We start from the raw sequence: 13,175 nt of genomic DNA, 5'->3' as shown, positions 1-13,175 counted from the left end.
TGGATAAGGGTCCCTGGGCCTATCTCGATGCAGTCTGGTGTCAGCTGATGGTGGCAGCCAATCACAGGGCGACCCATGTGCCAATTCCCTATATAAACAGCTGCCATTGTGCCCCCGTCTCTCTCTTTCTCTAGCGTCTCTCCCTAGCGTCTCTCACGTCTCCCTCTAATCTCTCTCTTGCTCTCTCGTTTCCTGCCCCCCTACGCTATATGTGCTCTCCCTCAACCAAATGCACTCCAGTAAAGCGTGATCTGAGAAGAATCCTCGTGTGGTGGGTGTTTTTTCCTCGCCGGTCAAGTAGCCCGCCCCGATTTACTGCTAGGAAGTTCAAAGCCAACTGTGTAGCTCACTGCCAAAAACCTTAAAAATATTGTGTATCAACTTTGCCCAGATTTAGAGTGAATTCTCTTCCTCTATTTGCCCAATCAATGTGTGGTGGTCTAAATGAGAATGGCCCCAAAGGCTCATGTATTTGAAGGTTTGGGTCCCAGTTGGTGGAACTATTCAGGAAGGATTAGGAGGTGTGGCCTTGTTGGGGGAGGTCCTCACTCAGGGTGGGCTTTGAGGTTTCAAAAGCCCAACCGGGCCTAGTCTCACTCTGTCTCCTGCCTGTGGGTCAGAAAGGAAGCTCTCAGTTACTGCTCAGCTCCATGCCTGCCTGCATGAATGCTCTCTGCCACGATGGCCATGAACTAACCCCTGAAACTGTAAGCAAGCTCCCAGTGACATGTTTTTTTTTTATAAGTGACCTCGGTCATTGGGTCATGTTGTTTCATCACAGCAATGGACCAGTAACTAAGACACAATCCCTGTAAGCTGCCTCTGACACTCTTTCAAATCACACGGTTCATACATAGCTGCATAATAAATACAGAACACTTACTGTGTCCTGCCCTGCCATTCTGTGAGCATGGGCTCATGGCATTCCTAGTGCTTCTTGTTTACAGTGTCTTATGTTAGGTCAACCACACACTCATAAAGGACTGTAGTGGAAGACAAAAATGAGAAGGAAGCCCTGATATGCGGCGTGAAGGGATTCAGAATTCAGGCAAGTATAGCTAAGTCCGGAGCCTGCTCCACATCTCTCCCAACTGACAGCTACTCACTGTGGAGCTCATGATGTGGAACTGGACCTGCTTCTAATAAGTAAAGTAAGCCAGACATAGAAGCAGAAATGTTTCATGTTGTTCTCTTGTGGAATGAAAACAACAACAACAACAACAACAACACACACACACACACAGAGGAAAACAGAAGGGAAAAACTATTGGGGAGGAGAAAGGAAAGGACCAGTTAAAGGCAATGGGGAGTGAACATGGTTACATTATAAGGATGCAATTGAAAAGATGGCATTGTGAAACTGGTTACTAGAATACAGCAAATACACACTAATAGGGAGAGGAAGAGGATGAGGAGGATGAAGAGCTATAGCAACTGTTGTTGACCCACCTCCCAGGTGTGAACTGATTTCGGGAAAACTGAAATCTGGTGAGTTAATAGGGGACCTATATCACTGCTTTCACAGGATACAAAAGAAATTCATGACTCGGTTTTGCTGCTGCTACTGCTGCTGTGTGCCTGTTTGTACACGTGTGTGTGTGTGTGTGTGTGTGTTGTATGCGTGTATGTTGAGGCCAGAGAAGAATGTGGATGCCCTGTCTCCTGTGTCTCCCAGAGCCAGAGCCCCCACCCCCGTCCTGGGAGTACAGCTGTATATATACAGTTGTATACAGCTGTGCCCGGCTTTTTGGCGCAGGTACAGGGATTTGAATTCGGGTCCCTCTACTTGTACTCATCACCGAGCAGCCTCTCCAGCTCCGCCCCAACCCCACACTCAATCCAGCCTTAGTTTTAAAGTTTGAAGAAAAGATGAGAAGCGTGCCTTGGGCTTTTCTCACAATTAAACGTAATTGTTAGCCGTAGTGTGGAAATCCTTCAGAACTCATTGAGTCATTAAGTCAAGGTCCTCTGGTTTTGTCCTTATTACACCATACTATTTATATTTCCATGAAGAGTTGCATAGGTCTGAACTCATATTTTAAGTTTCTAAGGAAAACATATAAAGGAAAGGAGGTAGGATTGGCTCGTCTCTTGTAGTTTTATAATCTCCGTGGTGTTCTAAGCTAGTGGGAAAATTATTTTTTTTTAAACTTAAAATGATACACCTAATCAATTAGCCATGGTTCCTTACACTGGGGCTGGGCCTGTAGCTCAGTGGTAGAGTGTATGCCTAGCAGCAGCGGGCCCTGGCTTCTATCTCCAGCACCAAAATAAACCAGAACTAAAACTAGAAAGACATTACCTCACTACACTGTCAAAACTCAGGCCTCCCCTACTGTGGTTTTTTTTTTTTGTAGGTTTTCCACGTGTAGTGTTTATCAGCCCCACTGTTTCCCTCAGAAATCCAGGGCACAGCAGTGCACTTGCCCGGATTCCTGCTGTGAGGAGCCAAGAGCAGGCAGCAGCTGAGTCCTGAAACCACAGGGTGTCCATTAATGGAGAGGTGGTGTAAATGCCTCTGCTCTAGAGAGAGAGGACTGGGTGAATGTTGACTTTTGAGGACCTTAGGAAAGTGGATGGAAAAGTTGAAACTAAGGATTAGAACACTTAATGATAGAAGGCCCCCTTCCTCCTCCTACATCAGCAAAAGTAGTAAGGGAAAATAGTCCTGAAGGCCAATCCATCGGAGGAGAATCAGCCCTGCTGAAAAGCAGTTTAAAGACAAAAGAAGGTGCACATTTAGCCTCATTTACTGGGGAAGCAGAGCCAGGAGGTTCACTTGAGCCCAGAAGTCTAGAGCCAGCCCAAGCAGACCAGGAAGACCCTGTATGGAAATAACCACGATGACAAATGCCAACAAAAATACAGAAACCAAAGAAAGACGGGACCCTGGATTTTGGGGTGCTCCCTCTAGTCTAGAGAAACCACTTTTGACAGTGAACTACAAGCCCGGATTTGCCTTTCTTTAATCACTTCTCCATAGCTCCATAGCTTATACCCCAGGCAGCCTCGACCTTAAGTTATATGAAAAGAGGGTGTCTTGTGAATACCTGGCTGAGTTCTATAAACAGAACCTCCGGGGGGTAAAACCAGCATTCATCACCATTAAATACAAGACTTTTAGTTAGAACAGTAAGTCCAAAGCATGGCAGGCTCAAATGAGCACAAAGCCAGGAGGATGTCGGGAGCCGTGAGCGGTAGAGCCAATGACTGCGCTGCACACATCCTTCACATGTCACCTGCACATTCCACATAGCTCCTCACGCTGCTTCTGTTTCCTGTGCCAGACAGGCTTTGTAGAAGCGTAAGTTTGTACTGTGAACCACTGCCCCAAGGGAGACTTTACTGTGTGTCATCGGATGCACGCCTTGACCCCTTCCCACTACTTTCCAAAAAAAAAGTGCTAAAACTTTTTTTTAACGCTGATAGAAGGCAGAGCTGGGAGTGAGAATAAAACCCTTTGCAAAAAAATAACAACAATCGCTTGGGGCCCTGGGTGAGTGCTTTTCCTTGGTCTTGCATTTACAAAAGATAAAACATATAAAAAACAGTGCACTTGTTTGCTAATGAAAAAGGTTGCAGCTTGCAGAAGTGAGTGCATTGTGCCCTCAGGTGGCTGAAGGGTGTACTACAGCCATAGCTGAGGGGAAAAAACACACCAGGCTGTAAGTAACCTTAGGACATTGGCTTTCTTTTGAATTTTTTCCATCCTTAGAAAAGGGAAGACTGTTGAGCTTGGGAGCAATACATCAGGATGTGGGCTCTGTATGCCTGATTTACAATGAAGTCTGAGTTGGTTCCAGAGCCAGGAATCGTTCTGTTTCCATTCCTTGGCTATTTCAAATGGCTTGGTTTTGCCAGCTGTTCATCTGAGGTAAATGGTTTGTTCCGGACACTGCTTGCTAAGACTAGTAAAACAAATGCTCGGGCTTTCTCTCTTAAGGCAGAGTTCTTTAAACACTTCTTCAAAGGATGAAAAGCAGGAAGCTGTCCAATAGATAGACATGCATGAAGTGTTGTATGTTAAGATGCTCCACTATAACATAACCACAGAGCAAAAGGCTCATCAGCACAAGGTGAACCAAGTCAGAGAATGTACACAGCAAGACCGAGTTAGCTGAGAATGTAGGGGAGGTTCTGGGTATTCATAAAAAGTGCTGTGCACACACACCAGGCTGCTGAGGAGGATTATGATTCTGTCCTAAGAATTCTACTCACTAAACCCTAGCTCCCTGACGATCCCTTGGAATCAGCCCTCCACCCATGCAGTATGCTGCAACCCTCAGAGTAACCATTAAGACTTCACAGGGGTATGCAAGGCACCTATTTGTCAGGCTAGCACAGACTTTCTGGTCTGAGAACTCTCGACTGAATAGGAGGAGGCCTGGAAACAGCTAATTATCCATCAAAGAAATTGTGTTCCGACTGACAGCCTTGTTCTCAGCAAGCACAGTCCTCCACGGCAGTCCAATAATTAGATAAACAAGACTTCGAAGGCTGGGCTGAGAGACGAAGTGCACTTTATGTGGCTTTCTTTAATGTAATCACTAGTTAAAAGGCCGGCACGGAGTTAACAAGCTCATTACAAACGCTTCGTCTGTGATCTCTGCACACACCCCCGTGGCAGCTACCGGATAAGATGCCCTTCAAGGCCTTGCTGGGACTGGGCCCCAGCTCACACTGATTTTATTCTGCTCCCACCACAAGGCAGCTGGCACTTCTATCGCCAGCTGCTGGGCAGCAGGAAAAACAGAGGTTGATTCCAATGCATTCTTAGGCAAACAGATAGCCTTTAAAAAAAAAAAATCAGGGCCATGGACAGGAATGCAGCTCAGACTCAGACAGTCTTTTTTGTCAACCTTAGTTTGCCACTTTTGAAACTGCTGTCATTCTCTTGGTGACTTCTCAGAGCTGCGGCCTGGGTCAGTCTCAAAGGACACCTGTCTAGCTCAATCTCTCCATAGAGGTTGGACACTGATACTGTGGGGGTAGATCCATCCTTCCTGCCAATACTGAGCAGGTTGGATATGGTTTCAGAAGACCAGGGTCCTTGATGTGGGAGACCCAGTCACTTTTGGGAATGACACTTCTCAGTTTGTAAAGTGATCATAAGCATCTGAGCAAGTGCTCATTTTGTTAAAGCCCAGCGCTTGGGAAGCCTGAGCAGTTCTGTTAGGGTGGGTCTTGGGACCTTGCTTCACAGCAGCTGGAATAAAGCAGAGGTACGGGGGCCAGTGTCCATGCAGGATACACAATGAGTTTGACGGAAGACACTACAGAGGTGCAGTCAACAAAGGAGTTCCCTGAGGAGGTGGAGGAAGGCCAGGCTGGGGGTTAACATCTGCCATTAGACTCATGGTGATAGCTCCCTTCATAGTAAAGCCATACCGTAGGCTGGGTAAAGTGACTAACCTAGCCCTAAACTTGTGGCTTTGTCAAAGGACTCATTCACTGTTGGGCTCACCAGATGCGTTTATTCTCTGGAGGTCACAGCTATCTAAGGTATTTATAAGTTAAGCCTCATATCACATTTGTGAGATTAGGTTTCACAAATTGACGTGCTCTTTGGTATTCATTTTCATACATTTTATTTTTTTAGATAGTGTAATGGCTTGAATGAGAATGTCTCCCCTAAACTCACACGTTTGGATGTTTGGTTTGCAGATGGTAGAACTGCTTGGGAAGGATTAGGAGGTGTGGTCTTGTCAGAGGAGGCGTGTCACTGGGAGTGGGCTTTGAGGTTTCAGAAGCCATTTGCAGTTATCTATCTCTTTCTTGTGTTTGTGGGTCACATGTAAGCCCTCAGTACATAAGGACCAGAGAGGAAACACTGAAATTTAACACGGCAAGTTTAGACAATATGCTTTCTAAATTCCTTGAAGTTTTAACGTAGCAAGTTGTTTACATCGTTCTTTCCATATGCATGGTATTGAGACACAGTAGCTTGGCACTAAGAACAGGTCCCTCCCTCACCAAACTGGAAAGAAGTGCCTTCTGTCACTTCTAAGAGCGAAGATCTGGTTCCAGGCAAGTGGCCTTGACCATCCTCTGGTGTCAGGACAACCAAACAAGACCAGTTCTGCATCTGCAGGCCTGTTTCTCAGGACTCCACGCTGGGTGCAGAGCACGGGCCTAGACTTGTTCTCACTCCCACATTCTGAACGGCCCAGTGCACAGATGCGTTCCAAATCCTGCACTGATGTGATTAAGGGATAATGTCTGCAGTAAACGGCTCCTGCGGGGGATAAAATGCCAAGGGGCAGTTGGGTAGCTAGGATGCATTTGGTGTAAGTTTATTCCCATGCCTCAAGCTTCCTCTTCCAATGATAGGTTAAGGTTTCCACAAAGGTGGAGACACAGCCTCTGTAAGCAAACAGGGTCGTGCCTTCATCTTCCTCCAGGGAGTGAGGAACAGAATGACTACTGTCTACAAATGCTTTGCTCTTCGAGGAGGGTGTTTAAGAAAATGAGGCATTGCTGCTTCAGGAAGGATGAAGTTGGGGCACCTGTGTGTCTCACAAACACCAGAAGGAAGAGCTCCAAGTCTTATTGTGTGGCACTTGAGTATAGTTCTCATGGTAACTTTTGACTTAGTGCCCTACAAACCTGTCCTTTTTAGGCCTCATGCTAGTGAACCTGCAAGATGCATGTGTGGGGGACAGGTGGGCTCTGAACCTCCTTGCATGTCACATAGGAAAGAGTGGGGGAGGAACTGGAGAGATCTCATGCACCACTAGGAGAAGAGATAATCATTCAATTTTGGGGGGAAAAAGTAGCAATACAGATGCAACTGAAAACAAATATCCCTTGTAACCCAGTAATTTCACTTCCAGGCATATTCGCTAGGGAAATTTTCACAAACACTCACAGAGGGACAAGACAAAATCTGTGACTTTGCAGAACTAGTAGGAAACACAAAAGTCAAGGTTAGAGAGATGGCTCAGCAGTGAAGAGTACTGGTTGTTCTTCCAGACAACTCGGGTTCAATCCCCAGCACCCACATGGAAGTGCCCAATGTGTTGTTACTCTCGTCTGGGAAACCTGCCCTCTTCTGACCTTCATGGCACCACACGGGCATGTGGTGCACAGACACACATGCAGGCAAGACACCCATATGCACTAAACTAAATAAATTAATTTAAAAAGATGTCAGGCTGGGGAGATAGCTCATTCATAGATATAGCTCATAGGCTAAGTGCCTGCCATGCAAGCATGAAGACTTGGGCTTGAAACCTCTAAAAACCGGAGCATGGCATCATGAGTTTATGATCCCAACACTGGAAAGGCAGAGACAGGAGAACCATTGAGCAGACAATCTAGAATAATTTGTGAGCTCCGGTCCCAGTATGAGAGAGACCATACCCCTATAAACAAAGTGGGTAAATCACAAAGCTGACCTCTGGACTACACACACACACACACACACACATACACACACACACAAAAATGCTTAACAAAAGGCAAATAAAGAAGAACAGACAGTGAATTGGATAAACAAAATATGGCCTCTTTAGACAAAGAAATAGTACACAACAATAACAAAAAATTAATATGGCTCTACATAAATCAATACTGATATTTAAAACATACAAGTTGTTTCCACTGGTTAAACTCAGGACTAACTCAAAAGAAAAATGAACAGTTTAGCATAATGCATCAAGTTAATAACATGTATGAGTGCATAGCAATACTCAAAAGAGAAAAGAAAAACTGCTGAGTGAAAAAAACCAAAGTACCTAATACACAGACTGAGGCCCAAAGGAATACAAACATAATAGCATCGATATACACAGATGTGTTTGTGTGTGTGTGTGTGTGTGTGTGTGTGTGTGTGTGTGCGTGCACAGAACCAGACATAGAAGAAGGGCACACATAAGCTTATGATAGTGGTTGCTGGCAGGGCTGTGCTTTGACTGTGAAAAGCCCTCACAAACTCACATATTTGAACACAAGGTCCCCAGCAGGCAGTGCTGTTTTGGAAGGGCTGTATGATCTTTGGGGGATGGAGCAGCTCTAGAGGAAGTGGATCACTGGAAGCCAGCCCTGACTCCCTACCTGCTTTCTACTTGGCCATGATGTGAGGAGGTACCAAGGAGGCCCAGATGCTCACCCCTCCACCACTGAACCACATGCTATAGTGCCTTCCCTTCTAAAATGAGCCATGCCTTCTCAGACTGTTAATCAACAGAAATCCTTCCTTCCTCCCTTGCTCCCTCGCTCCCTCGCTCCCTCGCTCCCTCCCTCCCTTCCTCCCTCCCTCCCTCCCTCCCTTCCTTAAGTTGTTTCCTGTGTTCAGTCTCAGCAACAAAGAAAGAAAGCACCTCAGGCAGCAAGGCAAAGGGACTCAACACGGTGATAGGAGCAACTTCGTGGTATCAGTAAAACTTGATTGGATATTTAAATGAAATGAAACCCCACAAAATGTCATTGACAGATGGTGGAGAAAAGATGCTTAATGCAGCATTCTCCCCCACATTTCCAAAGCAAAAAGCCTCTCAAATAAGCAAGAGCACATGAGCGACAACTCTTTGGATAGATGTGTGCTGTTAAATGCCCCTGCAAATTCCCTAAAAGGTCAGGCAACGAGGTCACTGGGGAAGCACAGCCTCGCCTGCAGTCCTATGGTGTCTCACTTTCTGCCATTCAATACAGCAGTCATGCCACTTGCTTAAATTAACTGAAACAAAGTAAGATGAAATTTTTATTTCCTCTATTGCATTAGCCTAACAACCACATGCTAAATTATGGGCCGCATCTTGGGACTACTCTGTCAACTAAGTAAGTTTCCTGGACAGAGCTGAATTTTGTTTGCTATTGTTTTGCCTGTTATCCAGACTGGCCTGGGGCTCATCGTGAAGCTGCAGCTGGCCTCCGATCTGCAATTCTCCTGCCTCAGCTTCCTGAGTACTGGGATTAGGCATGTGGCACCAGGACACTTTAGTTTCTCTTTTCCTTAAAGACCTTCCGCATGGAAGGAAGTCACGGTGATAGGTTTGTTTCTTTTCTGCTTTTCTTTTTTCCACTTCTGGTTAGAAGACACCTAGCAAATCTGTGACAATTATGACTGGAAACTGCATTCTTGTTGCAGAGAATAAGACAAAGGCTCTCTTAGAAGTGACCTCACAATCGTTTGTAGTTCCGAGACATCACATTTAGTTTCTACTCCAACCCAGGAAGTAGGACGAGGCTGGGTGTGAAGGAGTGTATTATCCCAACAAGAGCCCACGCTTCTCACCTGTACACAGTGTGGGGGACATACACTTCCCGGATCGGAAATTCCAAAACCTCCTTGTGCGGACGTGTCCGGTTTTCAGGAAAGGGTTTGACAGGCAGCATCTCAGGTGTCAGGCAGCAGTTCATCACATCAGGAGCTGGGGATACCTCCAGCCTAAGAGAGCCTAAAGCAAGTCATGGGGTGGGGGAATATTTACTGAAATCTGTCAGGTTAAGAAGGAACCCACAATTACTGAGCTGGGTTTCTTTCAGGAGAATAAGGGTAAGCTGTGGGACTGTATGTGTTTTGGGGTTCCCAGATATTTTCCTGTACCTTGGGAGAAAGGCCTGTCATGCTACATTTTGAAATTAACATTTTATGGAATGAAAGTAAGGAACTATAAAATGAGTAGGAATGGATTAGAACAGTCATTCTCTACTAGGAATAACTAGAACAGTGGCTCTCCACTAGGAATAGATTAGCACAGTGGCTCTCCACTAGGAACAGACTAGAACAGTGGTTGTCCACTAGGAATAGACTAGAACAGTGGTTGTTCACCTGTGAATTGGACCCTTTTAAGGGGATTGCATATCAGATATACTGTATACCAGATATTTATATTACAGTTCATAATAGTAAAAAAAATTACAGTTATGAAGTACAAATAAAATAATTTTATGGTTGGGGTTCACCACAAGATGAGGAATGTATTAAAGGGGCGCAGCATTAGGAAGGTTGGGAACCACTGGGCTACAAGATCCAGTCCAGATCTACTGTACCACAGTTATATATGTTGAGCAAACAAACACCCCAGACTTCCTGGCATTGATAGTAATAAAAATTGGTGGACTTTGGTTGAGTTCTCTGGCTTCCAAAGATGCTACAGGAATAAAATACGGGCTGTTGCTTGAGGATAAGGAAGTCTCTTCAACTGCCAAAGCATCCAGCTTGCTATTTATTTATTATTTGTTTTTGTTTTTTGGTTTTTCAAGACAGGGTTTCTCTGTAGCTTTGGAGCCTGTCCTGGAACTAGTTCTTGTAGACCAGGATGGCCTTGAACTCACAGAGATCTGCCTGCCTCTGCCTCCCGAGTGATGGGATTAAAGGCATGCAGCACCAATGCCCAGCTCCAGCTTTCTTTTTAAATATTAGACTTCCATATATTTTTGTGTGATAAAGGGCTGCTGATCTGTCCAAACAATTATCGGATTATTTGAGAGACCAAATCTAAAGCATACTTTTGTTTCAGAATACATCCTTCTTATGAGTGAGAAAATATTAATAGATTTGTCAAAACGCCAGAGCAATTTAGATTCTTAACTTCAAACACAAAAGTCTATATTGCCCTTGGCAGCTTAATAAATTAAAGTATTAAACAAGAAATGTCAACCACGGATTGAAATTTGGGCACAGTTCAAGAGCATCATAGTTAGCTTCTGTTGACAATTTGACACAGACCTTGAGTCACCTGGGAAGTGGGAACCTCAAGAGAAGAATTGCCAGGATCAGACTAGCCTATGGCCACAGATGTGAGGTATTTTTTTTTTTGATTGCCAATTAGTATGTGAGAGCACACCCCATGGAGGGCGGTAACACCCTTAGGCAGGTGGGCCTAAGCTCTAGAAGAAAGGCTTCTGAACATGATCCTGGAAGCAAGCCAGTAAGCAGCCTTCTTCCGTGGTCTCTGCTTCAGCTCCTGAATCCAGGATCCTCTTGAGCAATTAGCCTGGCTTCCCTCGGTGATGGACTACAGTGTGGAAGAACAAAGCCCAACAAGCCCCTTCCTACTCTGAGTTGCCTTTGACGAGTGTTTTATCATAACAACAGAAGCAAACCAGAATGAAGAGGCTAAAGAGAAGCACACCTGGGATGGACTTGACTCTCCGCTGTAAGGATGAAGATCTCTTGTAGTCAGCTAAAAACTTGAACAAGTCTTCATCACTAAGGCGATCTCCCTCCTGCCAAGAGATGCTCTGGGTCAGTGAGGGGAGGCTGCTGACTCCTGGACTGGGAACCAGCTATTTCTAAGATTCCTTCCACCCCAAATGTCACCCTTTTAATTATTATTTTGTTTATTCCTTCTCTATTTCTTTATTTTCCCCACCCCTTCTCTCTCCTCCCTTGATTCTTTTCACCTTCCTGAGATAAGAGTCCCACCAGGTAGCTGAAGCTGACCTCCAACTTGCAACCCTCCTGTCTCATTCTCCTGAGTGCCACCATACCTGGCTTATGGGTTCTATTCTAACAAGTCTTTCATAGAAATGAATGTGGCAGGTAGCCCTGAAATCTCTGAGTTCAACTACCACTGCGCAGTGTTCTTCACAGCTGACCTTTCAGCGGCATTGCTGAAGGCAGAGCTTCCGCTGTTTTCCTAGGCAGCTGCCTGGCTTGGAGGAACCAAGGCCACAGGCATCTGCCTTGTTAGTCAACCAACTAAGACTCCATTTAGCCCCTGAAACAATGCCGACTGCACTTCCTCCTTCAGAGATAAGAAGAGGGGAAAAGCATCTTCACTGTCTTCACCTTTGTCTTGAATAGGGAAGGCAGGTATAAGCCCCACCCTCTACACGCCCACCATGGGACAGATGCTGATGTGGGAGTGATTTCTTATTAATAAAGAAACTGCCTAGACCCATTTGATAGGCCAACCCTTAGGAAGGCGGAGAAAACAGAACAGGATGCTGGGAGAAAGAAGCGGAGTCAGGGAGTCCCCATGGTTGCTCTTAACACAACAAGATGCCTGGCCAAGGGCACATCTGCATGGCCTCTAATCCCTGCCACAACTCAGCTGAGCAGATGACACTAATTAACTCCTCTCATTACCCACTAGGATACTCCTTTGGACTCTGACATCCTCACTAAAACAAGACCAAATCGGTGGCGCTGTAATACAGACAGATACCTGCTTAAAGAAGGTGTTGATGGCCAAGGTGGTGCCTTTGAAGTTGGACCCAACTCCATTCTCCTCCAAGGAGAGGGATCGCTCAGAAGACCTCCTGGTCTGGGACAAACTCCTCCGCTCACCCGCAGAGTTTCTCCCTTTAAGGAGAACAATTGTCATTCTAACATGTTGGAACACACACCAGTTATTACTGAACCCGGCCTGCCTTGAGAATGCAATTTTACCTACACAGTGCTCAACCTTTCTTAATCCCCCTCCTGATGTTCTCAACACTCTTACAAGAGGAGAGAGGACCCTGCCCTTCTTCCTGCTGGCGAACAGAGATGGCCAGATGTCACCCTGCCACAGTCTGGAACTCAACCAGTCCAGGGTCTGCTGCTAGGCTGTTGAGTCACCCCAGTGTTTGCCTAGCTTTCCCCCTTGCATTCCGCTGGGGAGCACACAGGCTCACCCATCCCTGAAGGCATTGGAGACTCAAACCAGCTTGGGTACATTCTGGATCACATCTGCCTCTGTTCTAGTGTGGACCAGGTAACATAAGTGCCTTGACTGACCTTTCCAATGGGAATCAGACAGGGTGGAGGCTCTCAAACTCTATTGCTTCCTCATTTTTTGTTTCTTCTGAAGAGCCAGCCTGAAACCTTGTGTCTTTTACTCAGCGAAGTCTAGGCTGTCTGTTACAACACAGTCCGAAGTCTAGGCTGTCTGTTACAAACAGTCCATTGTCGGAAAGCACAGCTCTTCATTCACTGACAGCTCTTCAACCGTCGTTCACGCCTAATTCTCACACTGACACTGAATGAGAGAACTGGCTACCTAAATGCCACGGAAGGCACTGGGTCTCTGGTTAGGAAATCAGCTTCCATGCTCAACTATTGCTTAGACCTAACTGACATCGATCTTGGCAAGTCCTCGGCCTGAATGACTTGGGCATATTGTAAATGCCTTCTGAGTTCCCCACACTTTCAAATACGTCAGTAAATAGAACAGGCACCTTAGAGAAACTGGAAGTGAAGGTCAAAAGCGGGGGTTGGGGGGTAGGGGTTTGTTTACCATTGA

General features: G+C 45.7%; 1 protein-coding gene across 1 annotated transcript in view; it reads right to left on the bottom strand.

The window, feature by feature from the left end:
• The window catches only part of Dock8 (dedicator of cytokinesis 8), a 198,337-nt gene that overhangs the window by 90,940 nt on the left and 94,222 nt on the right, over nt 1–13,175 (bottom strand). The window contains exons 12-14 of the mRNA XM_005352086.3: nt 12,117–12,253; nt 11,079–11,172; nt 9,236–9,398 (exon numbers count right to left, since the gene is read on the bottom strand). Of these exons, the coding sequence (XP_005352143.2) occupies nt 9,236–9,398; nt 11,079–11,172; nt 12,117–12,253 (394 nt within the window). The remainder of the gene's footprint in view (nt 1–9,235; nt 9,399–11,078; nt 11,173–12,116; nt 12,254–13,175) is intronic.

The sequence above is a fragment of the Microtus ochrogaster genome, chromosome 8 (assembly GCF_000317375.1).
Source record: "Microtus ochrogaster isolate Prairie Vole_2 chromosome 8, MicOch1.0, whole genome shotgun sequence".
NCBI classification, from domain to species: Eukaryota; Metazoa; Chordata; class Mammalia; order Rodentia; family Cricetidae; genus Microtus; species Microtus ochrogaster.
The sequence above is the reverse complement of the archived record's forward strand: the minus strand, read 5'-3'. Positions and strand labels throughout refer to the sequence as shown.